At 42.9% G+C, this 17976-nt stretch overlaps 2 protein-coding genes across 2 annotated transcripts; one reads left to right on the top strand and one right to left on the bottom strand.

The window, feature by feature from the left end:
* The first annotated feature begins 3099 nt into the window (after positions 1-3099).
* Positions 3100-4954, top strand: LOC125539706 (ubiquitin-like). Its single transcript, XM_048703214.1, has 4 exons — positions 3100-3281; positions 3647-3857; positions 4378-4444; positions 4712-4954. The coding sequence occupies exons 1-4, from the start codon at positions 3179-3181 to the stop codon at positions 4757-4759; spliced, it is 429 nt and encodes a 142-aa protein (XP_048559171.1). The 5' UTR covers positions 3100-3178; the 3' UTR covers positions 4760-4954.
* Positions 4955-6135: 1181 nt separating this feature from the next.
* LOC125539704 (probable D-2-hydroxyglutarate dehydrogenase, mitochondrial) lies at positions 6136-12946 on the bottom strand. Its single transcript, XM_048703212.1, has 16 exons — positions 12617-12946; positions 11716-12083; positions 10864-10965; positions 10344-10391; positions 10131-10201; positions 9682-9800; positions 9257-9352; positions 9050-9159; positions 8864-8944; positions 8476-8576; positions 8158-8266; positions 7444-7549; positions 7288-7373; positions 7052-7177; positions 6478-6573; positions 6136-6381 (listed from the first exon to the last, which is right to left on the bottom strand). The coding sequence occupies exons 1-16, from the start codon at positions 12858-12860 to the stop codon at positions 6373-6375; spliced, it is 1872 nt and encodes a 623-aa protein (XP_048559169.1). The 5' UTR covers positions 12861-12946; the 3' UTR covers positions 6136-6372.
* Positions 12947-17976: the final 5030 nt, after the last annotated feature.

Genomic DNA, 17976 nt, shown 5'->3' with positions numbered 1-17976 from the left:
AAAAAACATGTTTTGTCACTTGAACCGCGGGTTAATTACCAGAAATTGTATGGTGGTTTTATGCAAAAACAAAAAAGTTGTTTGTTCTGTCACTTAAAAGTGAACTGCAAGTTAATTATCACAAAATGTAGGGGGTTTACTATAAAAATAGTTTTTCACTTAAAGATGGACTAAGGGTTGATTCTTCAAAAGATAAGGAGGTCTTCTGTAAAAATGCATGACAGACGGGCAGAAGCACTAATCACGGTGACACTATTTGCGGTGATTTTTTTAGTTGTATAAAAAAGAGTGCCTGTTAGTATGGAGAAAGTTCAAGTTCCATTTGATTCCTCTACTGCACCTTTGTCTTCTCACTCTTTCTCTGTTGCCTTCGTCTTCCTCCTGTCGCCGAAAACCCGCCCTTCGACACCAGCCATCGTCGTCCCCCATCATCCACTGCTGGCTTTGCTTCTTTGCCGCCTCTGCCCTGGCCATCCCTCTAAATGACCCTTCTCCAGCGGTGATGACCCTCCCCCCAACTGTTTTTGCAAAAAGAACTGCATATAGTTATATACATATTACTCCCTCCGGTCCTTTTTAGTTCGCATATAAGATTTGTCTGAAGTCAAGCCTCATAAAGTTTGGCCGACTTTATAGAAAAAAATACCAACATTCACAATGTGAAATCAATATCGGTAGATCCGTCATGACTTAAATTTTCATATTGTATAACTTTAACATGGTAGATGTTGATATTTTCTCATATAAATATGGTCAAACTTCATGAAGTTTGACTTCAGACAATTCTTATATGCAGAGTAAAAAGGACCGAAAGGAGTATATGACAGAAACACCAGCCAATAGGCCCAATAGGCTCAGTTCGGGAGCAGCTCACGATCCTGGCAGCAAGCCAGCAAACCAGCCAGCCACACACACATGAGACGAGAGAGGCTCACGCAGTCGCCAAGTTGTTTCTTCTTCCTACGGACGAGGCGGCAGTGTGACCCTCTGCCAATGGCGAGCCATGGCCAGGTGAGGGAGACACCGACGCCGGAGCCCCTCATGGTGAATTTCGCAACTGTGGCCACCGCAATTGTCGACATCGGGGAGGGGGGCGTACTAGTGCAGCAATTTTCTCCAATAACCTCAATCTCTTATCCTAAGGTGAATCCCCATTCAATTTTGAAATTGCAATAGTTGATTTGTTCATTCGATTCATTGTGAAACTCCCAACTGAATGTGTAGCCGCTATTCGTTTTCAAATAGAAATAGCTCTAGATGACACTGAGGAGTGAGGATATGCTTGATTTCATTAGCGGAAACATAACAAGTGAATTGTTTGAATTGTAGGTTGTAGAGCATTCTTTGAATTGTAAGTTGTACATGACACTTGGTTAAGCTTGCACATCTTTATCCTATGGATTTCACGGAGGAAGATTTGATGCATATCCTTATCAACCTATACACTTCATTACTGATATGCATAGAGATGGGAGGTTTATCCCTTGAATGATTGCTTGGTTATATTTATAGGGAGGAAGTCTTTTTTTCATGTGAAGGATGATGTTTTCATATCTTACTTTCTAGCCTTTTTTCTCGAATACGCACGAGTTTGCGTATCATATATTAAGAGAGGAAGAGGGGAAGAAGCCCCGACCGCGGTTATTTACAACATGCTTATACAACGCATTCCATCCCACATCATCTTAACAGATTACTCGCCCTCGGTCCACCCATCTATTCCTACGAATTCTATCTGAATGTCTCCATGTAGAATGCCCGCTTGCCTCCATGCCACACATTAGGAGGCTATCCGTCGTAAGACATGCTGCATGTCTGGACTCATGCCTTCTAACACAATTGTGTTTCGGTGCTTCCATGGCTCCCATATGACTAGCAGGTGTACAGCCCGTAGGGTCTTGGCATGCTTTCCATTGAATATTGGTCTTGTGCACCAAGTTGATAGCTCGTCACCCTCGATGGTGTCGCACCCATCATGCCCACCGCCTGACTCACCTTGGTCCAAACTTCCTTCGTGAAAACGCACTGTATCAGGAGGTGGTTAATTGTTTCATCATCTTGATCACAGAACGGGCAGGTGTCCTGGTACGGGAGGCCGCGTCGTTCCAGTCTGTCCGAGGTCCACACTCTATCCCTCAAGGCCAACCATGCGAAGAATCGATAGCGGAAGGGTGCCTTCGATGCCCATGTGTAGGTTTTTGTCGATGAACTTTGTAGGACCGCGAATATGGCCGCATAGGCTAACCTTGCCGAGAAATCGCCATCCTTCTCCCATGACCATGCAAGTTGATCCGGTCGTTGTGGATCCAGAGTCGTGCTATCCACATGTGGCCAAACCTCGAGAAACTAGAGTAGCGCTCTGTCGTTCATGACCGGGCCGACATCACGAGCCCATGATGCGTCTTGTAAAGCTTCCGCCACCGTTCTACCGCACCTCATCCGCTTTGGCACCATCTCAAAGATGAGAGGGGCTAGCTCATGTATCATGTATCCGTTGAGCCACCTATCCTCCCAAAACAGTGTTGTGCGTCCGTCGCCCACGGTCACCTTAGCTGTCGCTTGGTACAAGCCTCTTGCCTCATCGGGGACGGAGAACTTGAATTCCGTCCATGGTCTAGATCGATCTGCTCGTTACAACCACAGCCACTTCGCTTGAAGGGCCACATTCATCCACCGCAGGTCTGTGACACTGAGCCCACCTGCCCACTTTGGTCGGCACAATGTTTCCCATGCAACAGCGCATTTGCCAGCCCCACCGTCTTCTTTCCCATGACGGAGTGTATAGTCATGTCGTAGTATTTTTTTTTCTCTATTTTGTAATTTCTTTTTTTAAAAATTAGATATCGTTTGCTATCGTGAAATTTGTATTTTGAGTTTGTGTTGCCCTAATATCACTAATTAAATGGGCCGGTTCAACAAGGGTGCAACGTTTATATAAGAGGACAGCATTCGGCCGTCCAGAAGCCCAGAACCGGTGCCCGAGTCCCGACCGAGTCGCGAGCTTCTTGGCGGCCACGCCTCCCTTGCTAGGGTTCCGGGGCTTGTCGTAGCGACCCCGTCACCTCCCTTGGCTCCCTTGCGTATATAAGAACGTCCATCACGCAGCGGTCGATACCAACACCACCAAGCACAACCCGGCGAGAGGAGAACGATCGAGAGCCATCGAGCGTACGGCAAGATGCAGATCTTCGTGAAGACGCTGACCGGGAAGACCATCACGCTGGAGGTGGAGTCCTCGGACACCATCGACAACGTCAAGGCCAAGATCCAGGACAAGGAAGGTACATATATATGTGAACGACGAATCACTACACCCGCCTCTTCCCCTCTACTACCCAGCCGGCCGATCGTACGTCTTCGCCGGCGTTGCGTCCGTTTGCTTCAAACCTAGCTTTGCATGTTGTTCCTCTTCTTGTTCTTGTTCTTGTTCTTCATAGCTAGCATCCTCCATGTTGTCTCTCTCTGAGCTAGATAAAAACTTTTCTGCTTATCCGAGGTTAGATAGCTTTGGATCGGCTGCTTGTTGGTTCCTGTGTGTTAACCTGCCGTGGGATATGCTTCTTGTTTGAAAAATCGATAGATAATCTACATAAACCAATTCATAAGGGACGAACTAATTGTGCGAGTTTGTGTTTTGCTGCTGTAGGTATCCCGCCGGACCAGCAGCGCCTCATCTTCGCCGGGAAGCAGCTCGAGGATGGCCGCACTTTGGCCGATTACAACATCCAAAAGGAGTCGACGCTTCACCTCGTGCTGCGCCTCCGCGGCGGCAGCCGAGGTCAATACCCCAAGAACCTCGAGCCCAACCTCCGCATCCTTGCTCAAAAGTACAATGAGAACAAACTAGTCTGCCGCAGGTATGCAGCTCATGAACGGTGACCTTCCGCTTTCTTTGAGATATGCATGTGTAGATAAATGTGTCCTTGTTGTTTAAGGTGTAGATTTGAATAGATAGTCAGACAGAGGTTGATTGAGGCGCCTCTCACCTTCAATGTTAATAGATTGTAATTCAAACTCACGAGCGGTTTCGGTTTGCCTGGGTTTGATGCTGATTTCTTTCTATGAACAATGGAATTGACTAGATGGTTGACATGTAGATCATTAATTAGGGTGTGGCTAGAGTCAAGTTACAAAACATATAAAAAGAAATAAAATATTTAAAAGAAAATTTTGCATGGATCTACATGTAAGATCACATGAATATAACGACTAAGACTAACATGTGCATGGTTGCTTTATGATCTTGACATATCTATGAGTACTCTTCTCGAAAGAAATTTTTCTTTGCCAATCTAGCACTCTAGTCAGGATTGTATATACTTTGCTTTTGTACTCATAATTTGTGACATATCTAAGTTTTTCGTCATTGCGTTGAAGGTGCTATGCACGCCTACCCCTCAGGGCCACCAACTGCCGCAAGAAGAAGTGTGGACATAACAATCAGGTGAGAGAACCTTATTTCCCCGTGTTATTGAAGTGGCTATCAAGCATCAATTGTCCACGTTCTTGGTATCACCATATATCTTTCTTGCCTTCTCTTGAGCAATATGTCCCATTGTATGCTTAGAGTCGTTCTTGGTTACTATATTTAGATTTGTCAACTATTGTATGAAGTTGTCGTGCAAAATAATTACATGAAGATGATAACTAACTGGGATATTTTGATTAATTGTTTATTTTTGTTCTGATAATTTTTACCCTTCCCTTTCAGATAAGGGAAAAGAAGAGGTTTATGTCCAAGTTTGGGAGCGATTCTTGAACATTGGAAGTGATGCTGAAGCAACCATCTACCGTCATATATAGTGGAGTTTAAGTTCTATCCTAGTTTTAAGTCATGTTAGATTTTGCTAAATCGTCTAGCGCCATAGATATTGGAGTCAGTTTTGTCCAGTCCGGAGTTTGAACCTATGTATATATGCTTTAGAACATATATCTATCAAATATCCATATTATACAGAGTTGTTTATATTGAGAGCTTTTTTCAGTAATGTTTGTTTTGAGAGATATTTACAAGCTGTTTGTATCGACACTCAGGCACCCGGCAGATAGGTTAAATCTGCCCACTATAGGATCTACAAGTCATTTCTTTTTCGGGTTCTCGAAGGCTCCAAAATATCCTGATGAAAAAAAGGAAACCCAAGCATGCCCATAGTAGGCACCATTAGGAAAAGCAAAAGTGCCCCCAAGAAAGCAGCATTCCCTTCATCTCCATTACCAAACACGAAAGCACTTACTCGCTATACGGTAGCCCTATCCATTAGTTTAGAAATCCAAGGTGAATCGAATGAGGTAGATATTGCCGCCTCAAAAATATGTGAAATTGAGCGAGACACGAAATCTCTTCAGGGGAGAAAGTCATGCATGTCCCCGGAGGTTCCTACTATCACCGTGCCAAGCTCCTGGACGCAACTCCGGCTCCAGCTTCAAAGACTTGCAGGTCCACAGCCAGTGTTTTACGTGCTGATAGCTCGGATCTGCTCCATCTTTGCAAAAATGTCAGAAAAAGAAAACACCCCTGTAGCTCGTCCTTAGAAAAACCGTGCTCAGTGAGCACAAATATTTTCAACACTTACTTTATATGACGTCTGGTAAAGATCTAACAGTGAATGTTATATGCAGTAGGTTTACATCTACAAATCTAAATAAGCATGTATTAGTAGTACATTCTGGAATTTGTTAGTGCCAAGATGATAGGGATTACATATATTTTGTTTACTGGAGGGAGCTTGAGATTTTTGTTAATGGATGGTGGCGCTTCTCATATGGTCCCAAGCACTGTATATTTATTCATTTGCAGGTAATATGCAGAATGTTTTGGTGACGTCGGCAATCTAAGTATTTGCTTACTTGCTGCTATCCATCCAGATCATGGGTGCGAAGAGCGATTGTTGAAGACCACTGCAACTCATTTCCTGAATAATAAGGGTCCTACACTACAAATTACTGGTGCTACCCTGAACTTGAACTGCCACATAAGATCACTATGATTGTGAAAAACAGAGCACCATTCTTCTGCTATTCTTGTGTTTTCTTTTTCAATCATGTTTTTGTTAGAGAATCAGATATATTTTTCCCGTGCAAAGTTCACACAGAGAGAGAGAGAGAGAGTAGCCCTTCCGAAGCACCTGTGTAAACTAATCTCACAAAAAAGGTTTTTTTTTCTCTGAGGTGCCTGTGCAAGCGCCTGGGTTGTACATGGCCTTAATTGATGTTTTTTCCTAGTTTGATGTCCATCTGAATAATTGTTTACAACACTCCAGACGCTGACAACAACAGGAATTTTATTGACTACTTTTATTGGGTACAGACAGATCTCTTCTATCCAAGTTAACACTTGTTCTCTGAAGTTGATTTGGCAGGCGACAAGCTCAATCAGTTACCCTGTTGGTGTCAGCAACCGATACGTGAATCAGGGCAAAACATTGGGAAAATGTAATTCAGATCCACTCAACTGAAGGGTAAATAAAAGAAGGCTACCTGCTCCGGTGACAATGCAGACCGAGGTAGAACCTTGTATGGGTTTAGAATCGAGTTAGGGTCCATTAACTTCTTGATGGAAGCCATCAGCTGCACCTGATCACAATACAACATTTTCTGTCAAGCATAAATTACCAGCCAACTAGTAGAAAGGTTGGAACACAACTGGAAATTTTTCTTTTCAAGAAACAAATAAAGTATTGTTCTTTAAGATTATAAGAAGAAGAATAAGGCAGAGCTCCACTGAAACATATTGCCAACATTGCACAAAAAGCAAGCGCTCCTCCTCCAGGGTTGTAGGGAAGTGAGCATAACTGAAAATCTAACAAGAGAATGCCTCCAGATCATAAAGGCTAAACCAAATTTCTCTCATGAAAATGCGGCACAACACATACATATGTCATGCACAAATAGTCAAGAATAGGACATTGTTACACCTAACATTGAAGTGCACCCTAGTCATAGCCTTATTCACAAATTGAAATAATGATTTAACTCTGAACTTCTATATAGCACTGAAGTAACAATTTGTGCGCAAACACAAGCGGTGGTAAGATGGTATTTAAATACTTACTGCTTCTGGTGACTTGCTGTAGTGAATCTTCTCAGCTTTCATTAGCCCCAGCCCGTGCTCTGCACTAATGCTTCCTCTGTGGCCAGCGGTCCACTCATAGACAAATGGTTCAATTTGTGCCAGAATCTGAAATTTTCGTTGAAGGTAACAAAATAAGCAAGTAGCCGCATACCTATCTTGAGAAACTGAAGCCAGACCTAAGTAAATGATCTATTTCCATGTCATATCAGACATACATTGTCACTGTACTTGCTTGATAAGATGTTTAAATGGAGATTCCCATCACCAAGGTGACCATAACCCAATACCTCTGCCGTATCACCTAGGAAAGCAAGGAACTATGTTAGCAACTCATAGATTAGATCACTGATGGCTCAAAAATGAAAATTTACCAACACGGCTGCGCATTTCTTCAACAATATCATATAGTTTCTCTACAGGTATGGACAAGTCATACTTGTAGACTGCACCAACTTTTACAGATGCCTCTGATATACCCTGCAACCGCAACACATGATCATTTAATTGATTTTTTTTGCCACACATTATGTCAATGGATAAAGGTTGACTTTATTTGGTTTGGTGTTTCATACTTGAAATTTCACTTCCAAAGGTTTGAAACCAAATAGTTTGATAGGCCAAACTTAACATACCAAGATATTTTTCGAGCACTTCCTAGGTTATCATTTTAATTTATATGATATCAGAGACTCGGCGTTAACCATCAAATATCAGCTTACACATCGATAACCTATATTACTAAACAGCAACATAGATGATGAGAAACAATAGAGACAAGTAAAAGGAAAAAGAATCAGAAGTCAAAAAACTGTTTGACTACTTCTAGATACTACTGCAGTCTAGTATTTATTTTGTCTTCTTAACCTTAGCTACTGTTTTCTAGAGTCTTCTAGCCATGAGTAGAATGTTGAATTCTTAAGTAATGTTTTCTAAAGTGTTCTAGCTATAAGTTGAAGTTGCTCCTCCACAACCTTGTGTTGCTTCAATAGAACACTAGCCGTCTGATGAGTGTCGATCGTTATCAACTTAAAAGCTACCCATATTAGTCACTGGCAAAATCTAAAGATTCATGTATGGTGGAGAACCTCGCGGATTCTCCAAAAATTAGATGCTTGGCTAATATCCTGTGCTATAACTCCATCAGCTACAAGGCCATCTTCCATTGAACGCAACAAAAAAGCTTCAAGTTTTGCTCTACAAAAGAAAGGTAACATAAGACAAGTAGGCAGCATATGTAATTTGACAATTTTCATCACAATAAACCCAAGATAAAATAAATGTAAGCCAAGCAGGATTTCACCTTCACAAAGTGGTTATCAATTAAGAGTTTGAACAAATTGATCTTCCGCATAGCTTGTGTGTTTTTAATGTTTGAAAACTGTTGTTATGCTACCAAAACTTACTTGTCATATGATTCATCACTTCCTGTGGTCTCAATTAGAACATAAAATTTGTACGGCGAGACAGGTAAAGGATTATGAACTCCTTCCAAATGCGTCATAGCCTTCAAAACCAACAAGCTACCAAATTAAATGTGGAATCAGGCAAGATAATGAGGAACATTTCTTCATGTACAACGCAGTCAAAACAATATTTTGTTTTCTTTTGCTAAGTACTCCCTCTGTCCCATAATATAAGATCGTTTTACAAGCTGTAAAACGATCTTATATTATGGGACGGAGGGAGTACATAACAAAAAATTCAACACATCCTACTGTTCAAGAAAGTACATGCATGCAGTTTCTTCTCTATGAAGTGCAGTTTTCTTTGAAACTTTGTTTAAGTAAGTACCAGATCAATACACTGACGATCCATAAACTCAAATGCAGAAAGAATCTCACCCAAGCTCCTCCTAGCTGCCAGTAGCAATTTCTGGGAACATGAAAAGCAGTAATCACTATAGTAAAGATCATACTGTACATTTGATAGCAAGGGCTAACAATGCCTAGATATACAAAATGAGTGTTTGCAAGAGACCTGGCAGCTCATGTAGTCATTGCAGGAAAGAAATGCAACATTAGTTGAAGGTAGCTTTGCAGGTGTAAGTATTGACACTTTAGTGACTATTCCTAGGGAGCCTTCACTTCCTGAACCATCAATCATGTGTTTACTAACGGCTTGATATAAGTCATATTTAATGAACATGCTCAGAAAGAAGGGAAATAGTTTGTATTCGATACTCACCAACAAATAAGTGCTTCAGATCGTATCCAGTGTTGTCTTTCCTTAAAGTAGTAAGCATGTCAAGAACAGTTCCATTGGCTAGGACAACTTCAAGACCTGAATAAGAAGAAAATAAAATACAGAGGAGCTAACCATCTTTGTACTTTCAAGAAATCATCCAGCTATTTCCAGGCTTAAACATTGCATAAGTTGAAATTTTCTAGAAGATTCTCTTGATGGAGCATCGTAATTTCAGCAACTTATATTGCAACAGAATTACTCAAACAGCAAACATATTCCTGCTCCTTTCAAGAGAAATTTAATAACACAAATACTGTATTCCACATAAGCCCTTTCTTCGTTCAGCTAAACAAGATATAGAACATGAGACTTCAGAAATAATTGATCTGTGCACATAGTAAACATAAGGTTTAACTTGTACTTACCAAGTACATTTCCATGAAGTGAACCATAGCGAATGAAACGGAGGCCGCCAGCATTAGTTGAAATGTTCCCTCCTATTTGGCAACTACCTTTTGCCCCTAAGTCAAGAGGCATAATAAACCTGAATATAAGGAATACATATAATCTTAGGTATTTTTCTATTCAAAATAACAGGCACATATCTGATCGTATATAAAAGTAAACTGTGATGACAAGATTATATGAGCGATCACTGTACTGGCACACATTGAATCCATGGGTGATTATAATAGTAGGGATCCCGTAAAAAAGGATATTGCATAAGCAACAAACTTATGAATATTTATGGGTCAATGGTAACCCAACAACTCAAAAGAAAACATATTATTTATTAATCAAACGCATGCAATTCAAGACGTATGCACCACGAATGATAACAGAATCATAGAGGGAATACCGAAGATGACTTTACCCTTCATTTTCCACAAAGGTACTTAAGTTCTCCAACACACAACCAGCTTCACAAGTAAGAATACCATTTACCTGACAGCAGACAGCTCTTTCATGAAATTATACAAAGATTTTCCATGAACTATGGATATAGACAACTTATGTTTGAAGAAAGGATGGATAATAGAAATATAGAATTGACGACATCAAATCCAAACAAAGAGACTGTACCCACATTGTCAAATGAGATTATTTTGTCCATACCACCAAGGTTGACAATCACCTGCAGACAAAGGGAGTAAACCTTGTGATCTCGGGCCCAAATGTAAGGAAAGCAGTAACATGGAAATCTCAGAAGCAGTATACTTAAAAAAAATGGAAGTCTAAGACAGATGAACAGAAAAAACACATCAACAAGTATTTGAACAGGTACGTGAACTACAGCAAAACTGTAGTGATAATGCTAAACGTGAATATGGAAATTCAAAGCACCAATCAATGCCATCGTAATCTTTCCGGTGATTTTCTAATCAATCTGATTGATCAATCTAAATAAATACAAGTAGTTCATTCTGGTGAAGAAGTATACCCTGCAATTCAGGCACGCCGCAACAGAAAGGAAGTAGAGAATACCAAGAAGGATATTTATCTAAAGTACTCTACCGCTGATACTAAGATAAGAAATAAACAAATATTTTGTGGTAGCAAAATAAAGATATAACTGATATTATCATTAAAAGGAACTTCATAATTACCTCATCATGAACTGGAACACTGCCACCAACGAGGCCTGTATTTCCACCCTGAGGAACTACCGCCAATCGTCTTGAGTCGCAGTAAGCAAGGACCTTAGAAACCTGTAAAACAGAATGGTTGAATAACAAAATTTCACATTAATTTTATGTTGGGTCGGATCAGGAATGGTAGAAAACTAGATATAACCGAGCAATATGAAAATAGAAATGTAGTCCTAAATTATAATCCTAGTTTGCTGCATGAGGTATTATTAGCATTCCATGCAAATGCATTGTTGTTCGGAAAATATTTATTAGCGTAGGTCACTAGAGTGATGTATGCTATTTTGTTTGTTATGTATCCAGAGGCTACAGTGTTTTGCTTATGAAGCGCTACATTCTGCCGAAGCTGATTTTCTATTGCTACTAAATATGGCTTTCATGAGACATCCAATGCATACGATGCTAATTACTTTATGAACAATTTGTACGATTACTAGTTACTTCATGTAAGAATACATCAAAAAGTACATGCTTGGTAACTGGAATAGCCTGATAGCCTGGATGCAAGTGTGTGATGGACCATGATAAGCCAAAAACATAAATCGTAAGCTACAACTTTACAAACATTGTTCTACAACCAAACAAACATAATCGCACCTTAGTTGACATCTAAACTACGAAAATTTAAGGGGCAGTAGGGTCATTAGAAATATTACAGGAAGTTCACCATGCAACCACTACAAATCAGGCTAAAACAATTAAAATGATTACTGCCACTTCAGTACTACTTGTTAATGCAATTGCCCGAAAATGGAATTCCAACTACTTGGTGTTAAATTAAAATTCCACTTGACTAGCTGACGGAAATACCTCATTAGTACTTTTTGGTAAAAGCAGTAGCTGACTCGCACCCTTGTATTTACCCATCCAATCGACATTTGCAACAGCCACCCTGTCTTTATCTTGAACGACTCCATTGTCACCCAATATGCTCTTGAAGTAAGAAACGTCATCAGAATTTAGCACTGAATAGTCTGGATTCCTCTGGATGGGTTCTGCCGCAGAACCAAAAGTGCGTCGTTGAACTCCAAACGAATCATTCACACTATGTTGTGCTTCTTTTGTTGCTATCCCAGCTGGAGGCCCAAAAGAGGAATGTTGTGGACACAAGGTCCAATAGGATCTTCTCTGAGAAGTCAGAGTATGGTTTGTCAATCCATATTGAGCGAGGGACGTACCTGGGTATCATCATGTACCATAAGACTTTATTCATTCCAATAAAAACTACTCCCTCTGTTGCAAAATGCAGGAATATTTTGGTTGTTCAAATTCATGCTTTGCACAATAACTAAACCAATTACACATGGGTTAGGTTGTGCCATACAAACTTGATACCATTGGGTTTGTGTTCAAACTATAAAAATGTCCCCTACATTTCGCCACCGAGTGGGTATATTCTGTAGATCTGTAGAAATCGGCGGAGCCATATCAATCTTGGTTCGATAACAAGAAATAACCGTCTGACAACTGAAACTCTAAGAGTTGGGGGGTGCAGGGCGTAATAGCAATCAAATTAAATACTAAACACTATACGTGACGAATTCATGTATCAATAATTCTACTGTTGCTGGGATGGGAATGGATAACAGATTGATTAGATTAGTAGGGCATCCCGCAAAAAACAAATCCGCAACTAACTTTCACAAAACTGAAAGATCACTTGAACTCACAGAACAACCGATCCAAATCCAGCCAAGATAGAGCTCATTACCAACACCAGAAGAGATTGTCCGGCTCCCGAGGCGGGTCCAGTCGAGAGGAGGAGGGAGGGCGCGACCAGGAGGGGAGAGCTCGGTGGAAGGGGGCGTGCAGGCGTGTCCGGCGGCGCGGTCGTGCGGATGGACAGGCGGGGGAGCCCACGGGGCGAGCAGGGCGCGGAGGCCCCCCTGCCGGAGAGGTTCCCGGAGGACGGAGGAGCGTGCTCTGGAGTGGGAGAGGAGGGACAAGAGCGCCATGGCGGATGGGAATTCTGACACGGCCGTCAACAAGCTTGGTTTGCAGCTACAAGAAGCGACCTCGCATTTGACTGACAGTATAGTTCGGAAATAATTTTATCTGTTTGGAACGCCACAACTTTTTATACTCCTTGCAGTTTATTTTTTTTATTTTTTAACACAGTACAGTAGCAGACACTTGTATACACGCACATAGACTCACCCCTATAAACACACGCATAGCCTATCCAATGAGCACCTCCGAGCGACTGAGTCGAACACGTATTGTGAGAAATTCTGAAATAAATTCAGAATAAATGTGAGCACCAAGATTTGAACCCTGGTAGGCTGAGAATACGACTGTTCTCTTAACCATCCAATCACAGATTAATTCGCACAACTTGCAGTTTAAAATATAAATGCATATGGAACTTTTTTTGTGGAAAGCACCCGAGATCCATTAAGTATTATCAATGATACAACAAACCCCCAAAAGAAAGAAATTACATTTGAGTCCCTGAGAGTCAACCATGATTTTACAAAAACTAAACTTCGTTAACTTGGATACAAAGAATAGAGAAAATTATTTATATTTGCAACACAAATATATAAGAACGTGGTTAGGGATGCGGACGAACGCGTCCGCGCCATCCGCATCCGTCACGAAGCTGAAAATGCACTAACTATTGTTACTTTAATTATCGTGCTAGGCTTAATTCTCGTTATGTTGGCGTTCGCGAACTCGTGGATGCCGTCTGCCATCCGGTTGTATGTCTAAACGTGGTTAATATATTACATCAGGACCCAAAGTAAAGATAAAAATACACATAAAACCCTAACTTTTGCAAAGAGAAGCCCTTACAATGAAAAAGGAATGCAGTTCGGTCTAAATCAACCAATCTCGCCAACGCCAGGGACGACACAATTTGGGCCAATGAGACCTCCATGGCACCAGGCCATGGCCTCCATCCAGAGGGCCTCCCTTGTGGCAACATGGTCATGAGGAATAACTTGGCCAACATTCGGCCAGAAGACATAATGGATTGTCATAGAAGACCAACCGTCCACACTGGGCATCGTAATTCCTCCATAACCACCATACCATCCTTGACCATCATGGTCCCCATCTACAACTACCAGCTCCATGCAAATCCTTTGATGCACCTCCATCGCCATGATGAATCTAGTAGCCGAGGTCGAGCTGGAGGCCCTCCTTCCGATCAGGGTGGGGGGACACCAGCCTTGTTGAAAGCTCGGATCCAACCAGACACCATACCAGGTGAAAGAGCATGGTGCCCCATGTTTGATTTTGGTAATTGATGACAATTCCTATAGACTAATGGTTGTCTTGAGTTATATTTGAAGGGTTTCTCCATAGGCATTGCTTGAAGACCATTTGTTGGTTTTAAGGTTTTCAGAAGAAGATTATGTGTTGACCAAGGTGCTATTCAAGGAGTTATCCAAAGATTGGTCAGAGAGAAGAAAAGATATAAGGTTGGTCAAGAGTAAGTACAAAGAATGGATTCGAGTTGATCAACACACAAAGTGTAGAAGATGTACCGAGTGGGATCAAGTGATCTCACGGTATGGTAAGCATTGTTCATTACACTTTTGTGTACTAACCCATGATCTATTTGTGTGGTGGTTCTATGTGGGGTTAGGTATTTTTTTCCATGGGCTTGCATCAAGAGGAAGATCTCATATAACCCATGGAGGATGACATCAAGTGATAATCGTCATCAAGGTTGCGTTGTGCAAGTTCAGGTGGAACATCACGAAGAGATCACGTGCTTGAAACTTGCCGTCCATTGTCACCACAATGGACTTGTGAAGATGTGCTGAAGAGTGGCTCATCCGTAGTGGAGTATGGGGGAGCAATCTACTAGTCTTCATCGAGCGTGCGGAATCAAGAAAGGTGGTCCAAGTTAAGAAGGTCAAGAACGTCATCATCTAGCTCAAGTGGATTATGCGCAAGGCAAAGGTGTGTCCTTGATAGGTTTTCTATTTTACCTCACATACTCATAGATTAATAGTCTACAATGCTATCACATGCTCACGGATCTACTCCTATCACATGCTCACAAATTTAAGATTGAACAAGTAGGGATGAGGGAGTGATCAAACATAGAACCATCAGTGAAGCCGAGTGGAGCGCGAAATAGGTGCGAGAAGAGGAAGAAGACAAATCGCCGCCGCTATCTACATATGGACAGAGAAGATGCGCCGCTTATCCGCTCGTCGGCAAAGAATCTGTGTGGGACGTAGAGATCAAAGGAGGGGGGTGGTGGAGGAGGTTTCGGCGGTGAGTCGAAGGGGGCTAAATAGAGCGACTAATTCGGCAGGAGGAGACCCAATTCCTCATGTTGCTTTTTCGGAAACATGCTCGGGCTCGCGCCATCTTCCTGCTCGCATGAGCTAGGCATCGCATTCCCCTCCCATGCATGCAGCGAGCCTAGCTGAGATGAAACAACCGATTTTGGTTGCTCCTCACTGATCTGGCTGGAAGGTGTTTTAAGGTTCGTGCTATGCACGCGAAACAGTAAAGACAAGTTACCGAACGAGTCGAATTTGCTTCCAGCAAACCTAGCTAGGGAATGCAGGCTACCAAACGCCTCCTGCAAAATTTTAAGAGCAAAACATGAGTGCTTGCGAGCACGTGGCAATAAAGAACAAATGAATCAAATAAAACCAAATTAAGTGTTATATCTTGGGACAAATTTCTTGTGATTGTGAGCAAATAGAATTGTTGAAAATGGAAAGTTCTGATTGTGCTACCTCCATACCAATGTACCCACTATCCTCGGTCCTCGTCGTACATTTTTGCATCAAAGTTCATGCAACCAAACTTCTTTTTTTTTCTCTACCAAATAAAGACCATTTGAACTCGAAACTTTGTAGATCAACATCACATAAGTACTACAATATGCAGAAAAGTTTTCGGATGTTTTTTGGCGCAACATATTTTTTTAAATAATACAATTCATTTGAAATTTAAATTTTGACAAACTTATATTTCAGCAGAAAAATCGGAAACATTTTATGCAGTTAGTGGCACTCTTGTATAGTTGACGTGCAAAGTTGAAGGTCAAAAGTTCTCTTGTTTGAAAGAAACAAAAGATAGAAATTTCTATATAAAAATAACATGATTCTTGACACAAACAAAATGGTCTAGACAGAGGGCACGTTTGTATTGTAGTACTCCCTCTGTTTTTATTGAGTCCACGTATTAGATTTGATCGAAGTCAAATATTAATATGTACAATAACAAATCAATACCATTAGATTTATTATTGAAAGTGCTTTTACAACCTATAGATTTGTTACAATAAATGTTCATATTATTTTTTATAAATTTAGTCAAACTTTACTTCTCAAATCTAATATGCAGAATAAATAAAAATGGAGGGAGTACAACAAATCCACACTCTTTGCTGGAAATCACTGCGATTACAAAGTCATTGCTTTGTGCTATAAACAAAAGGTCATTGCTTTGTGATTTGCTACGCATCCCAAAGTCCAAGTACCAAGTAATCTGCAAGATTCCTCCTACGAGTAGCGAGTCCCAGGCTGAGGGTAGTAGTACGGCGAACTCGCCCCTTCCTCGCGGTGCCGTGTCCCCGGCGGAGGGTAGTAAGAGCCGGCGGTAGGCACCGGCGGGTAAGTGATGGCGGAGTCCTGAAACATCGGCGCCACGTATGGCGATGCACGATCAACTGATCTTGAAAGTACAGGGAACTCTGAGCCGGACTCCGGCGGCGGCGGATAGCTGCTGGCTGGAGGGGGGAAGCTGGAAGCCGGGAACTCCGGGTTCATCCGCGCTGGAGGTGGGTAGCCGCTCGGTGGTGGAGGAGGATAATAGCTCGGCGGTGGAGGCGGATAGCTGCTGATGTATTGTGCCGGAGGAGCCGGGCAGGCTGTGCACGGCGGCGGCGGTGGCGGATATGCAGTGGCCGGCGGTGCCGACGGCGGCGGGTAGCTACTGTTTGGTCCGAAATTGGACGGCGGAGGGTAGCTGCTTGGCGGCAGAACGTCGTGTAGCGACGGATACAGTGAGGACACTGGCGGTAATGGAGATTGTGGTGGCGGGTAGCTGCTGCCGTGCGGCGCAAAGCTTGTTGTCGCCGGAGCTGGATAAGCCGAACTCGACGGCGGCGGAGGGTAGCTGCTGCCGTGTGGAGCAAAGCTTGTTGCCGCCGGAGCTGGATAAGCCGAGCTCGACGGGGGCGGAGGCGGAGGCGCGCAGCAAGAGCCGAGGTCTTGCTCCGGCGCGCCGTAGATCTGCGGCTGCTGATACGCGCCGCCCACGGTGAAGGCGTAGACGAAGCTGAGGCTGCCGTTGGGCTTACCGTCGGGGGCGAGCACCTGGTAGCTCGCGCGCCGCGGCGCCCCGCCGTCGCCGCCGAGATGGCACAGCGGCACGCAGGTCGTGCCGACGAGCTTGGTGCCGAGGAGCGGCACCTGCGCCTTGACCTCGAACTGCAGGAGCCCGCCGTCGCCGGCCTCTCCCGCGCCCGCGCCGTCGACGTCGAACGCGAAGACGGCGTCGTCCCAGTCCGGGTTCTCGCCGCCGTCCGGGTCGGCGGGCGTCTTCTCCCGGCGGCCGCCGAGGGACACGGCCGCGTAGAGCGGCGGCTTCTGGAAGGGGACAAAGGACTTGACCCCGCGGCAGGAGACGGACCTGACGGTGATGCGCCGGCCTGCTCCGGCGTCGGTCATGGCCGATTCCTCGGAGAATCCCGACTTTTCTTGGAAGGTTGTTGGTGGAGCAAACTTGTGGGCTGCGGTGGGTAGGCTGCTGGTGGATCTGACTTTGTTTATCATGCAGGAATCAATGGCAGGTGCTGTGACGTCAGTGTTTGTCTGGTTTATTTATACTCAGATTGGATCATTGGAATACAGGTGGCAATCTTGCAATTTTTGACCTTTTATTATAGTGCAATTATTTTGACGCTTGATTATTGGTATACTGATAATGAGCAAAATTGATGCATAGCAAAGCAAAAAAATCTTGCAAAATCTTTCTGATTAAATTTTGGTGGACAGTGTAATTAATTTAGAATCCATAGAAATAAAAGCTACTCCTTTAACCATCACGGGGAGAAAGTCTTGCAAAACTTAGTGCAGCTAGTATTGTATA

Source organism: Triticum urartu, chromosome 2 (assembly GCF_003073215.2).
Source record: "Triticum urartu cultivar G1812 chromosome 2, Tu2.1, whole genome shotgun sequence".
NCBI lineage: Eukaryota > Viridiplantae > Streptophyta > Magnoliopsida > Poales > Poaceae > Triticum > Triticum urartu.
This window is presented reverse-complemented; position numbering and strand designations above follow the sequence as displayed.